This window comes from Ictidomys tridecemlineatus, chromosome 7, assembly GCF_052094955.1.
Source record: "Ictidomys tridecemlineatus isolate mIctTri1 chromosome 7, mIctTri1.hap1, whole genome shotgun sequence".
NCBI classification, from domain to species: Eukaryota; Metazoa; Chordata; class Mammalia; order Rodentia; family Sciuridae; genus Ictidomys; species Ictidomys tridecemlineatus.
In genome coordinates, this window is record NC_135483.1 from 165,944,278 (window position 1) to 165,959,775 (window position 15,498).

At 35.1% G+C, this 15,498-nt stretch overlaps 1 protein-coding gene across 1 annotated transcript in view; it reads right to left on the reverse strand.

Annotated features, from left to right (window-relative positions):
• Catspert (catsper channel auxiliary subunit tau) overlaps window positions 1-15,498 on the reverse strand; it is a 134,251-nt gene that overhangs the window by 67,529 nt on the left and 51,224 nt on the right. The window contains 2 exon segments of the mRNA XM_078017868.1: window positions 10,669-10,815; window positions 15,233-15,312. Coding sequence (XP_077873994.1) covers window positions 10,669-10,815; window positions 15,233-15,312 — 227 coding nt within the window.

Here is a 15,498-nt window from a genome sequence, read left to right on the forward strand (position 1 = left end):
GCTCCAAATTCCTTAACAGGACACCCATAGCACAAGAGTTAATAGCAAGAATCAACAAATGGGACTTACTTAAACTAAAAAGTTTTTTCACAGCAAGAGAAACAATAAGAGAAGTACATCGGGAGCCTACATCATGGGAACAAATTTTTACCCCTCACACTTCAGATAGAGCCCTAATATCCAGAGTTTACAAAGAACTCAAAAAATTAGACAATAAGACAACAAATAACCCAATCAACAAATGGGCCAAGGACCTGAACAGACACTTCTCAGAGGAGAACATACAATCAATCAACAAATACATGAAAAAATGCTCACCATCTCTAGCAGTCAGAGAAATGCAAATCAAAACTACCCTAAGATACCATCTAACTCCAGTTAGATTGGCAGCCATTATGAAGTCAAACAATAACAAGTGCTGGAGAGGATGTGGGGAAAAGGGTACTCTTATACATTGCTGGTGGGACTGCAAATTGTTTCGGCCAATTTGGAAAGCAGTATGGAGATTCCTGGGAAAGCTAGGAATGGAACCACCATTTGACCCAGTTATTGCCCTTCTTGGTCTATTCCCTGAAGACCTTAAAAGAGCGTACTACAGGGATACTGCCACATCGATGTTCACAGCAGCACAATTCACAATAGCTAGACTGTGGAACCAACCCAGATGCCCTTCAATGGATGAATGGATTAAAAAAGTGTGGCATTTATACACTATGGAGTATTACGCAGCACTAAAAAATGACAAAATCATGGAATTTGCAGGGAAATGGATGGCATTAGAGCAGATTATGCTTAGTGAAGCTAGCCAATCCCTAAAAAACAAATACCAAATGTCTTCTTTTATATAATGAGAGCAACTAAGAATAGAGTAGGGAGGAAGAGCAGGAAGAAAAGATTGACATTAAACAGAGGCACGAGATGGGAGGGAAAGAGAGAGAAAAGGGGAATTGCATGGAAATGGAAAGAGACCCTCATTGTTATAAAAAACTACATAAAAGAGGTTGTGAGGGGAATTGGAAGAAAAAATAAGGAAAGAAATGAATTACAGTAGATGGGATAGAAAGAGAAGATGGGGGGAGGGGGATAGTAGAGGATAGGAAAGGTAGCAGAATACATCAGTCACTAGTATGGCATTATGTAAAAATGTGAATGTGTAACCTATGTCATTCTGCAATCTGTATTTGGGGTAAAAATGGGAGTTCATAACTCACTTGAAACTATTGTTCGAAGTATGATATGTCAAGAGCTTTGTAAGGTTTTGAACAACCAATAAAAAAAAATTAAAAAAAAACAAATAAAGTAGATGTCAAACTAAAGTCAATCAAAAAAGATAAAGAAGGACACTACATACTGCTCAAGGGAACCATACACCAACAAGACTTAACAATTATAAATATATATACCCCAAACAATGGAGCATCTACATTCATCACACAAATTCTTCTCAAGTTCAAGAGTCAAACAGATCATAATGTCAATAAATTTGGGTGACTTTAACACACCTCTTTCATCACTAGGTAGATCTTCCAAATAAAAGCTGAACAAAGAAACTATAGAACTCAATAATATATACAATCAATAATTTGGATTTAACTGACATATATAGGATTTTTTCATCCTTCAACAAGCAAATACACTTTCTTCTCAGCAGCACTTGGATCCTTCTCTAAAATAGACCATATACTATGCCACAAAGCAAATCTTAGAAAACATAAAAAAGTAGAGATACTACCCTGAATTCTATCAGATAATAATGGAATGAAATTAGAAATCAATGATAAAATAAGAAGTAAAATCCACTCCAAAACCTGGAAACTAAATAATATGCTACTGAATGAAGGATGGGTTGCAGAAGACATCAAGGAGGAGATTAAAAATTTTTAGAGGTGAATGAGAATACTGATACAATATATTGAAATCTCTGGGAAACTATGAAAGCAGTTCTAAGAGGAAAGTTCATTGCATGGAGTTCATTCCTTAAAAGAAGAAAAAATCAACAAATAAATGATAGTACATCTCAAAGCCCTAGAAAAAAGAAGAACAAATCAACAACAAAAGCAGTAGACGGCAGGAAGTAATTAAAATCAGAGCTGAAATCAATAAAATTGAAACAAAAGAAACAATTAAAAAAATTGACAGAACAAAAAGTTAGTTCTTCAAAAAAATAAATAAAATTGACAGACTCTTAGCCATGCTAATAAAGAGAAGGAGAGTGAAAACTCAAATTACTAACATACGTGATGAAAAAGGAAGACACTACAGAAATACAGAAGATAATTAGAAATTATTTTGAAAACTTGTACTCCCAATAAAATATAAAATATCTAAGGCATTGACAAATTTATAGACTCATATAATTTGCCCAAATTGAATCAGGATTCAATATACACAATTTAAACAGATCAATTTCAAGTGATATCATCAAAATCTACCAACCAAAAAAAAGCCCAGGACCGGATGCATACACAGCTGAGTTCTACAAGGTCTTTAAAGAAAAACTAATTCCAATACTCTTCAATTTATTTCAGGAAATAGAAAAAGAGAGAGAACTTCCAAACTCATTCTAGGAGGTCAATATGACACTGATTCCAAAACCAGGCAAAGACACATCAAAAAAAGAGACCAATATCTCTAATGAATATAAATGCAAAAATTCTCAACAAAATTCTGGCAAATCAATTATAAAAATATATGAAAAAGATCATGCACTACAATCAAGTAGGATGACCTAGGGATGCAAGGTTGGTTCAACATACGAAAATCAATAAGTGTAATTCATCACATCAATAGACTTAAAGATAAGAATCATATAATCATCTCAATAGACGAAGCAAAAGCATCTGACAAAATACAGCACCTCTTCATGTTTAAAACACTAGAAAAATTAGGGAAAACAAAAACATCTCAACATCATAAAGGCTATGCTAAGCTCCAGGCCAACATCATTCTAAATGAAGAAAACTGAAGGTATTCCCTCTAAAAACTGAAACAATCAGGGATACCCTCTTTCACCACTTCTTTTAACATAGTTCTTGAAACACTGGCCAGAGCAATTAGACAGGCAAAAGAAATTAAAGAGATACACATAGGAAAAGAAGAACTCAAATTAGCACTATTTGCTGATGATATGATTCTATATCTAGAAGACTCTAAAGTTCCACCAGAAAATTTCTAGGACTAGTAAATGAGTTCAGCAAAGTAGCAGGATATAAAATCAATAACCATAAATCAAAAATATTTCTCTGTGTTAGTGACAAATCCTCAGAAAGGAAAATGAGAAAACTACCCCATTTATAATAGCCTCAAAAAAAAAAACACAACTTAGGAATCAACTTAACAAAAGAGGTGAAAAAAATCTATATAATGAAAATTATAGAACCCTAAAGAAAGAAGTCAAAGAAGACTAGAAGATGAAAAGATCTATCTTGCTCTTGGATAGGCAGAATTAATATTATCAAAATGACCATCCTTTGAAAAGCACTATAAAGATTTAATGCAATTCCAATCAAAATCCCAATGACATTCCTCATAGAAATAGAAAATGCAATTAAGAAATTCATCTGGAAAAATAAGAGACCCAGAATAACCAAAACAATCCTTAGCAGGAGAGTGAAGTAGGCGGCATCACTATACCAGACCTTAAACTACACTACAGAGCAATAGTAACAAAAACAACATGGCATTGGCACCAAAACAGATTGGTAGACCAATGGTACAGAATGGAGGACATAGAGACTAACCCCAAAATTACAATTATATTAGACAAAGGTTCTAAAACATGCATTGGAGAAAAGATAGCCTCTTTAACAAATGGTTCTGGGGAAACTGGAAATCCATATGAAACAAAATGAAATTAAACCCTATCTCTCACCATGCACAAAACTCAACTCAAAATGAATCAAGGACCTAGGAATAAAACCAGAGAACCTGAGTCTAATAGAAGAAAAAGTAGGCCCTAATTTCCATCATGTGGGATTAGGCCCCAACTTCCTTAATAAGCCTCCTTTGGTGCAAGAATTAAAATCAACAATCAATAAATGGGATGGACTCAAACTAAAAAGTTTCTTCTCAGGAAAAGAAACAACCAGTGAGGTGAATAGAGAGCCTAAATCTGGGAGCAAATCTTTAGCCCTCACACATCAGACAGAGCACTAATCTCTAGGGTATATAAAAAACTCAAAAAGCTAAGCACAGAAAAAAATCAAATAACCCAAATAAATAAATGGGCCAAGGAACTGAACAGACACTTCTCAGAAGAGAATATATAATCAATCAACAAATATATGAAAAAATGTTCATCATCACTAGCAATTAGAGAAATGCAAATCAAAACCACTCTAAGATTTCATCTCATTCCAGTCAGAATGGCAGCTATTATAAAGACAAACAACAATAAGTGTTGGTGAGGATATGGGGAAAAGGTATACTCATACACTGCTGGTGGAACTGCAATTTGGTGCAGCCAATATGGAAAGGAGTATGGAGATTTCTTGGGAAATTGGAAATGGAACCACCATTCGACCCAGCTATCCCTCTCCTCAGTCTATACCCAAAGGACTTAAAAATGGCATACTACAGGGACACAGCCACATCAATGTTTATAGCAACACAATTCACAATAGCTAAACTGTGGAACCAACCTAGATGCCCTTCAATAGATGAATGGATAAAAAATATATGGCATATATACATAATGGAATATTACTCAGCAATAAAAAAGAATACAACTATGGCATTTGCAGGTAAATGGATGGAATTAGAGAAGATAATGCTAAGTGAAGTTAGCCAATCCCCCAAAACCAAATGCTGAATGTTTTCTCTGATATAAGAAGGCTGATTCATAGTGGGATAGGGAGAGGAAGCATAGGAGGAATAGATGAACTCTAGATAGGGCAGAGGATTTGGAGGGGAAGGGAGGGAAGATGGGGTTAGAAATGATGGTGGAATGTGATGGATATTATTATCCAAAGTACATATATGAAGATATAAACTGATGTGAATATATTTTGTACACAATAATGTGAATATATTTTGTAAACAACAATATATTTTGTACACAATGAAAAATTGTGCTCTCTATGTGTAATAAGAATTGTAATGTACTCTGCTGTCATATATAAATTTAAAAAGAAAAAAGAAAAAAATCAAGACTAAACTATATGTTGTTTGCAAGAGACACACCTTCTAGGCAAAGACAGTCACAGGCTGAAGGTGAAAGGCTGTAAATTAATATACCATGTGAATAAAGCCTGGAAGTAAGTAGAAGTATCTATTCTTATATTTGACAAACCAGACTTCAAAATAATATCAATCAGAAGAGACAAAGAAGGTCTAAAAGAGATACATTAAAGAGATACTACTCAAATTAAAGCCTTTGACAGAACTTAGTACAATAATACTGGGTGATTTCAACATACTTTTCTCACTATCAGATAGATCATTGAGATATAAACTCAGTAAAGACTCTTTGGACCTGAAAAATGTTATAAATCAAATGAACTTAACAGACATCTATAGAATATTTCATCCAACAGCAACTGAATATACTTTCTTCTCAGAGAAACACGGAACCTTCTCAAAATCAGGCCATATTTTAGGCCACAAAGTAACTCTCTAAAAGTTTTAAAAAAATGATATAATTCCTTACATCTTATCAGATCATAACAGAATGAAATCAACACACACACACACACACACACACACACACACACACAACCCTGTAGAAACTGTATAAACAGATGGAGATTGAAAAATTTACTTCTGAATGATCAATGTGTGATAAGAAATCGGGGGAGAAATTTAAAAATTCCTATGGGATGTCAGAACCTCTGGAATACTAGGAAAGCAGTTCAAAGAGGAAATGTTATAGCTATGAATATCTACAAAGGAAAATCAGAACAAATAAACAACCTAATGATGCATCTAAAGGCCCCTGAAAAGGAACAATAAACCAATTCCAAAACCAGCAAAGTGAAGGATATAATTAAAATCAGAACCAAAATTAATGAAATTGAGAATTAAAAAAAATACAAAGAATCAATAAAACAAAGAGTTGACTCTTTCAAAAAGTAAACAACATTTTTAAGCTATAGACGAACTAACCAAAAGAAAAAGAGACAAGACCCAAATTTAAAAATTAGTGATGAAAAAAGGAGAAATCACCACAAATATCATAGAAATACAGTGGATCATTAAGAACTATTCTGAAAACTTAATACTCTAATAAACTGGAAAACCTACAAGAAATGAAAACATTTCTAGACAAAAATTACCAGCAAAATTGAATTGAGAAGACATAAAAAACCTAAACAGACCAACAAATAGTAATGAGATAGAAGCAAAAAAAAAAAAAAGGTCTAACAAAGAAAAACCCTGAATTCTACCAGATCTGTGATGAAGAATTAATGCCAATGCTCCATGAAATAGAGATGGAATACTTACAAATCCATTTTATGTAGCTAGTATCACACTCATACCAAAACCAGATAAGGAAACATCAGGAAAGAAAACTAGAGACCAATATTCCTGATGAACTTAGGTGCAGAAATACTTAATAAAATATTAGCAAATCATATTCAACAGCATATTAAGAAGACTGTACCATCATGACCAATTTGGTTTTATCCCAGAGATGAAAGAATGGTTTAACATGCAAATCAATAAGTGTAGTCCACCACACAAACAGAATTAAGGACAAAAAACACTTGGTCATCTCAATAGATGCAGAAAAAAACATGACAAAATTCAGCACCCATTCATAATAAGAACACTGAAGAAACTAGGGAACTTAGTTCAACATCATAAAGGAGATTTTATATATATACATATACACATACACACACACACACACACACACACACACACACACACACACACACACACCAAGCCAACATCATAGTAAATCAGGAAAAACTAAAAGCATTTCCTTTAAAATCCAGAATAAGACAAGGATGTCAACTCTCACTATTCCTATTTAGTACTAGAAATTCTAGTCAGAGCAATTAGGCAAGAGAAGAAAATAAAAGGAATAAAAATAGGAAAGGGCTGGGATATAGCTCAGTTGGCACAGTGCTTGCCTTGCATGCACAAGGGCCTGGGTTCAATCCCTAGCATCACACACACACACACACACACACACACACACACACACACAGGAAAAATTTTTTAAAAAAGGAAAGGAAGAAGTCAAATTATCAGTGCTTACAAATATGGTCCTATATTGAGAAGATAAAAAAATTAAAACTCCAACAAAAGACTGCTAGATCAAATAAACAAATTCAACAAAGTAGCTAATTACAAAAGTAATATACAAAAATCTCTTTTATACCAACAATGAATCTGCTGTGAAAGTAATCAGGAAAACAATCCTATTCACAATAGCCTCAAAAAATTATCTAGGAATCAATCTAACACAGAAGATGAAAGACTCTGTAAAGAAAACTATAGAACATTGAAGGAAGAAATTGTAGAAGACACACAAAGATGAAAAGACCTCCCATATTCATGAATAGGCAGAATTAAAATGTTAATGTAGCCATACTACCAAAGCAATATAGAGATTCAATGCAATCCCCATCAAAATATCAATAACATTCTTCACATAACTAGAAAACAGTTCTAATATTCATTTAGAAAAATAAAAGATTCAGAATAGTTTAAGCAATTCTAAGCCAAAAAAGTAATGCTGGTGGCATCACAATATCTGACTTCAAATTATACTAAAGAGTTTTAGTAACAAAAACTGCATGTCATTGACATAAAAACAGACACATAGACCAAAAAAAGGTACAGAATAGGAGACACTAGACAAATCCACACAGATACAGTCATCTGATCCTTGATAAAGGCACCAAAAACACACTGCAGAAGACAGACTTTTAAACAAATGGAGCTAGGAAAAGTGGTTATCCATATGTACAACAATGAGACTACACCTTTTCTCTCACCCTGCCCCAACATCAACTAAATACATATTAAAGACCTAGGAATCAGACCAGAAACTATGCAATTGCTAGGGGGAAAAAATATATATATATATATATATATGGTCAATACTTTATTTTTTTATTGGTTGTTCAAAACATTACAAAGCTCTTGACATATCATATTTCATACATAAGCTTCAAGTGAGTTATGAACTCCCTATGGTCAATACTTTAGCATATAGACACAGGCAACAACTTTTTCAACAGGACTACTAATGCTCCTGAAATAATACCAAGAGTTATTAATAAATGGAATGGCATCAAATTTTAAAAGTTTCTGCACAGCAAAGGAAACAATTAAGAATGTGAAGAGAAAACTTACATAATGGAGAAATCTTTGCTAGCTGTTCTTCTTATAGAGGATTAGTATCTAGACTATATAAAGTAAAAAAACTCAACACCAAATAAAAATAATAATGCACTTAATAAGTGGGCAAATGAATTAAAAGACACTCCTTAAAAGAAGATACAGAAATGAACAACAATGATATGTGTGTGAGTTTCTCAACATCATTAGCAATTAGGGGAATACAAATCAAAACTACTCTGAGATTTCATCTCACAGCAGTTAAAATGGAAGCCATCAAAAATACAAACAATACTAAATGCTGGAGAGGATGTAGAGAAAAGGGAACACTTTTACACTGTTGGTGAGATTGTAAATTAAAAAAAAAAATACAACCCCTATGGAAATCAGTATGGAGGTTCCTCTAAAAACTAGGAATGGAACCACATAAGACCCAACTATCCCACTTATCAGTATTCATCATAAAGAATTAAAGTCATCATACTACAGTGATACATGCATGCCATTCATGCAGCACAACTCACAATAGCCAAACCATGGAACCAGTTCTTTACCTTCTTGGTCACAACAAATGCCTTGAAAAATAAATGGCACCAAATTGTGGGCTCAACATCTCTGGGCTTGCTTTCTGTATGGAATCTTGGATCTGCAACCCTTCACTACCTCTACAACTCATTGATTTTAAGGGAGGAAGGTACTGGGATTTAACTCAGGAGTGCTTTGTCACTGAGCTACATCCCTAACACGTTTTATTTATTTTTTTTATTTTAAGACAGGGTCTTGTTAAGTTGCTTAGGGTCTTACTAAATTTCAGAGACTCTCCTTGAACCTGTAATCTTCCTGCCTCAACCTCCCAAGTCTCTGGGATTGCAGGTGTGCACCACCACACCTGGCCCTCATTGAGGCTTTCTAACAAAATTGAAAAATATATTTTATCTAGCTTCTTTAAATATCATGACTTGGCTGTCTTTCCTCCTCCTAATTCCAGTTCTGTCACTAGGAGTAAGAGTAAAGCAGAAAAAGATTAATCATCACAGGAACTAAAGACCAGCTACAAATCATTTCAGTCTTGATCTTAATTACATTAAAGTGATCTGGGAATTTCCTGTATTCTTTGCCTAACTGTCTATCAGATGCAAATAAATACTTTCTCTGTAATAATATGTAGTTAAGAGCCTCAAATTAGTTCTAAAAATTTTCAAATACAGTACCTATATCCAGTAGCACAACTAGGCATACAAGAATGTAAAATCTGCCAGGAGCAGTGGCACATACCGATAATCTCAGAGGCTCAAGAGGCTGAGGCAGGAGGATTGTAAAGGCCAGCCTCAGCAACTTGGCAAGGTTCTAAGCAACTTAGCAAGAACCTATGTCAAAATGAAAATAATAAAAAAAGGCTGGGGATGTGTCTCAGTGATTAAGCAGCATTGGGTGCCAAAAATAAAAAATAAAAAGACTGAAAACTAATATAAAAACCAACATTTGGAACATATTTATAAGAGATTCAGATAATGGAGTCATTAGATCTTAACATTAAAACAGCAATAATTCCTGTACTTTGAGTGCTCTCCCCCTACCCAAATTAATATGTTAAAGCCCTAATCCCCTATGTAATGATATTTGGGAGGTAATTTCTTTCTGAGTGAAATTAGTGTCCATATAAGAAGAGACATAAGAAAAATCACATACCCCCTCCCTTCCACTCTGTGATGGTACAGCAAGAAGGTGATTTGCAAATGAGGAACAGGGCCCTCAGCAGGAATCAAATCAGTCAGCACCTTGATTCTGGACTTCCTAACTTCCAGGACTATGAAAAATGAGTGTATAAAGTTTTAGCCACCTCCTCTCTGATATTTTTTTAATAGTGGTCTGAGCTGACCAACACAACTAATATGTTTAAGGTGTTAGAAGACAAGGCTAGGGGTTTGGGAAGATAAATAGAAAGTATACAAATACATGCACATTCCAGAAAAAGAATAACTGAAATAAAGAATTCAACTGGTTTAACAGCAGGTTAGAAACAAAAAAAAACCACTGAACTAGAATGTAAATCAGAAGAAAATATCCAGACTGAAGCATAGAGAAAAAAAAGGATAAGAAATACACAAAAGAACAAGAGGCTACGGAAAACATTTTTGATTGAAGACAGTAAGAAATAATAAGCTTTCTTCCTCATAAGTGAATTTTCAACTCTTTTCTTGCTATAAACTGACTTTTTTGTTGTTGTTGTTAAACAAAACATCTGAATTGGATAATCCATGAACCCATGAAATAACACAGTCAATGTGGCTGGACCTATACCAAGCCCATGTCTCAAAGGAAGAAATTAACCTATGACATAAATAATAAATAAATGAAAACTTTTGGGTTTTTTACCTTTCCCGGGGTTGTTGCTCAAGTTTTTCAAGCCGCACAACAGGTGTCTGGTTTGTCTCCTTCGAAGTAGTTGGAGTCCCAACAGTAACATTCAGGTCTGGGGATAAAAATGCTGGATATTCTACTGGTCGTGGTGTAATAACATTTCTGAAAAATGGTAATAAAATTAAATATTGATATATATCAAAGTGCACTTCTAAAACCAGTGGTAGCTATTACTTCTGAAACCTTCTGTCTTTTATTCAGCTTGCCTATCTACCTTAAGCCATCAGAGTATAGAGTTAAGAAAGAAGAAAATAATCAGGAATTATTGCTGAGAAAAGTGCTAACTTCACTCTGCTTTCTACTAAGACCATGAGCAGCAAGGGGGAAAAGAGAGACCTGAAGAAAGAAAAATAGAAAATATCTGAGCCCAGACCTCTCTCCCAATATTTACAGCTGAATCTGTCTCCCAAGTATCTCAGTCTTTAAATCTATTAATTCTATGGAATATACTGTGTGTTAGACACTGTGTTCATATGACTCCATATAAAATATTACCTCAGTTTTCATAGTAAATGCATCTAATGAGATGAAAATCATTAGATCCTACTTTACACATAAAAAGCTAGGTTTTTGGGCTGGGGATGTGGCTCAATCGGTAACACGCTTGCCTGGCATGCGTGCGGCCCGGGTTTGATCCTCAGCACCACATACGAGCAAAGATGTTGTGTCTGCCGAAAACTAAAAAAAAAAAAAAATATTTAAAAAAATTCTCTGTCTCTTTAAAAAAAAAAAAAAAAGCTAGGTTTAAAGAGGTTAAGCAACTACCCCCAAAGTCTTGTAGCTGAGAAATGACAAAGCAAACATCTGAACACAGCTTCTTTGACAATAAAACTCATGTTCTTAAACTGTATTATGCATAGTGGTAAGCACCTTAAACTCAGTATGTCAAAACAGAGCTCACCATTTTTCCCCTTCTTTATATATTTATATATTATTGCCTCAGAATTCTCTGGTTCAGGAAGTAATAGCACCACATCAATCACCTACAAGTGCAGTAATTCCTTTGTTTGCTTGCTGATGCAGAGGAATGAGGAGCCCAAAGTGGCTAGATAGCAGTATTCACATGCAGTTCTGTGGAAGTCCTTATGTCTACTTTTCCCCTTAGAACTAAGACTTACAGATCAGTGGAGGATAAGGTTACATGAAACAGAGCAAGAATTTTGCTAGAGGATCTCTATGGGTAACACTGAGTAGCATAACTTCCATTTTCACACCTTTATACATGAACCCATGCATGAATCTTAACTATGGGAAAAAAAACAATATATATCAGTCACTGATTCAGAGCACAAACAACCTTCTAAAGAACCTTGCCCCAGACTTAAAAGTGCCACCCAGCTGCTACTGTCACTGAATCTTCAAAAGGCTATTCCATTGTTAATCCAGATGCTTCAGTATGGCAGGGAACATGATAAGACCAACAAATTTAATGATCATGGAAACAAAGCTGCATTTTGTTTGCTATGAAGTGAGTTCCTTGATTAGAACAATGCTGTGTGGAATAGCATGATCATGGAAAAGGCATCTTTCAAGTTCATAAACTGTAGTTTTGTCAGAAGCACTACATGTAGGGAAGAAAAATATGTAACTAGTGTAAGATTGGGCCCGGTCACATAATATCATTTCCGTTTGATGATGAAGTATCACTGTGCACTGCCAACTTTATGGCTTAGTGGGTCAGACAACCAAGTTAATGACAGCAGCTCAGTTTGCATGGTAACTTGGTAGCTTATGATTAAACATTCAGTCTCTACTAAGTCCAGTGTCATACTGGAACTCTTTCTGAAAAGTAGAGTAGCTATCTGCAGGTGGTGATAGGACTTTGTTCCAAAATTCTAAGGGTCTGTTCCATGATTCATCCATAGGGGCTTGCTAAAATCTCCAAACATACTGTCTCCATCTGTCACTGACATGTATTATGCCACTAGATCTGTTGTATCATATGGGTCCAAGTGGCAGAGCAACTGGCAAAGCACCTTGCAACTGTTGCAGAGCCTTCTCTTGTTCTGGGTTCCATGCAAAACTACCAGCTTTGGGGGTCACTCAGTAAATAGGCCATACTAACACACTCAAATGAAGAACAGGGTACCTTCAAATCCAAATTAGCCCACTAGGTATTGTGTCTCTCTTTTGGTTGTAGGAGGGAACAAATGCAACAATCTCCTTAGAAGGGATATCTCAACATGCCCAATATCACTGGCCCTTAGAAATTCCACTGAGGTAGAAAGCTCCTGAATTTCTGCATATTTATTTCCTACTCTCTGATGTGAAAATGTCTCATTGATAAACCTAGGATAGTTGCTACTTCTTATTCACTAGTCCAATCAGCAAAATTTTACCAATGCAATACGCCAGTATGAGATTTTACAGAAGGAAAAGGTGATCAAGATCCCGGGAAACTAAATTATGACTTAGGGCTGAGAGCTGATATACCTCTGAGGCAGGAGAAGGAAAGTATAGCGCTCTTCTTGCCAGCTAAATGCAAACTGATTCTGATAGTCTTTACTAGCAAGTAAGGAAGAAGAAGCATTGACTGGATCTATAGCTGTATACCAGATACCACTAGATGGGTTAATTTACTCCAAAACTGGTGCCACAGCTGCAACTGGACTCATCACCTAGTTAATATCACAATAATCCTCTGTCAGTCTCTAAGCCATATGTCTCTGCACAGACCAAATATTCAATAAATAAAGGATCAATTACCTAGGTAACTTGCCCAAAGTCATATAGCTAGTACTGGAACCCAACTAGTCTGGCTCTAGTGCCTGAATTCTTTTTTTTTTTTTTTTAATACTGGGGATTGAACCTAGGGGTGCTTAAGCACAAAGCCACATCCTTGCCCTTTTTTCATATTTTATTTATATATAGGTTTCACTCAGTTACTTAGGGCCTTGCTTCGTTGCCAAGGCAGTCTTTGAACTCATGATCCTCTTGCCTCAAACTTTCAAGCTGCTGGGATTACAGGCATACATCATCCAGTGTAGATCCTGGGTTTTTTTTTTGTTGTTGTTGTTTTGTTTTGTTTTTGGTACTGGGAATTGAACTCAGAGCCACTCAACCACTGAGCCACATCCCTAGCCCTATTTTGTATTCTATTTAGAGAAGAGACAGAGTCTCACTGAGTTGCTTAGTGCCTTGCTAAGTTGCTGAGGCTGGCTTTGAACTCATAATCCTTCTATCTCAGCCTTCTGAGCCACTAGGATTACACAGGCACCACCACACCTGATCCTGAATTCTTAATCGCTATACCTTGCCTATGCCTACTCCTCTCTCTCACATTATTCCCCTCCTTGCTCCTGTGCTGCTCTTAGATACTCACAGCTAACTACTCACTATCCACTCACAATTAGCTACTGCAATACAGCATAGCCTTATATAGTGCCCTCTTTGGAGAATGTGTTCCCACACCCCTCTGAAATCAGCTTAATGTATCTTTTTTTTTTTTTTCCAAAATCTTACCTCAAACATTTCCTTTTTTGTAGCCTTACTTGATAATACTGTCTTCCCCAACTCCTCAGAGAATTAAAAGCGTATTAACTGTCCCATGGTTCTTTATGTTTAGCTCTGGAAGGGGTCTAGAAGGGTTCTTATCCTATCTGCATTATAATGCTAGTTATCATTAATTTTTTGCATATTATCTTTTCATTAAACCATGAGATTGAGGTCAGCAACCAGAACTCATTTATCTTTGTAGTTTCAGTGCCTGGGGGATATAGCAGACATTCAGTAAATTCTTACTTAATCAATAAACAGAGGGGGAAATGTCAATATATAAAGGAAACAATACAACAACTTTATTATTTTCACAGATCACAATACCAAATAGGTGATATATATTTTTAATACCCAGTATTGGTATGACTAGGGAAAATAGGCATTTAGAAAACAATTTTGCATTCTATATGGAGTTCCCTCAATACCATTTCAGATTTTTTTCCACTTCTTATTCTTTAACACTAAAGATTAAATCTCTTTCTTGAGTGCTCATTTTTCTTTATTTTTATTGTTGAAATTTCAAGATAGATCAGCATATTATATTTTAAATTACTTTTATTTTGCTATTGATGGTTTTTACCATGTCTTTTTACTGTTGATTTGGAAGTAACAATTGGAGTGTTATGGAGGTGGAAGTAACATTACTATACTGCAGAACAGAAAACTGACAACTACCTGACACCCTGATCTTAAAAGTCCCTGACCTCTATTCCCAGAAAGGAGTCTCTCACTGGACAACTTTCTCATTAAGCCTTTCCTGCTCCTCCTTCAGGCATGAAGGAGGCTCTTTCTCTCTCTTTCTTGACTCCACATCTTCTCATCTCCTTTCTCCAAGACTACACCCAGAAATTCAAATATTTTCCCACCTTATTAAACAAAACAAGTCAATATTTTCTTTACCTTGGTTTCTAGCCCATCCTAGTCATGTCCTCAAGGCTTTTTAAGATAACTAAATTACTCTGTCAAATTTTACTAAAATTGTACATGATCTGACCATATTAACGAGACTTAAAACACTTACGTTAGGGGATCTGTTCTTTCTGGAGGTGGTGCAATATTCATAAACATAGATGGTTCAACAATTTTTTGAAGAGGTTTTAACTGAAGAAAAATGTAATTATATTTTTAACACTATTTAGTTACAACTTATCCTATTATTATTAATCCCTCATGATGATGAGAGAGTACTTAAGTGACAATATAAGAAGAAAAGGCATGAAGAAAGGAATGAACTTTTGGGGGTATTAAATATTTACAAGCTTTTTTATAACTTTAATCTTATTCAAT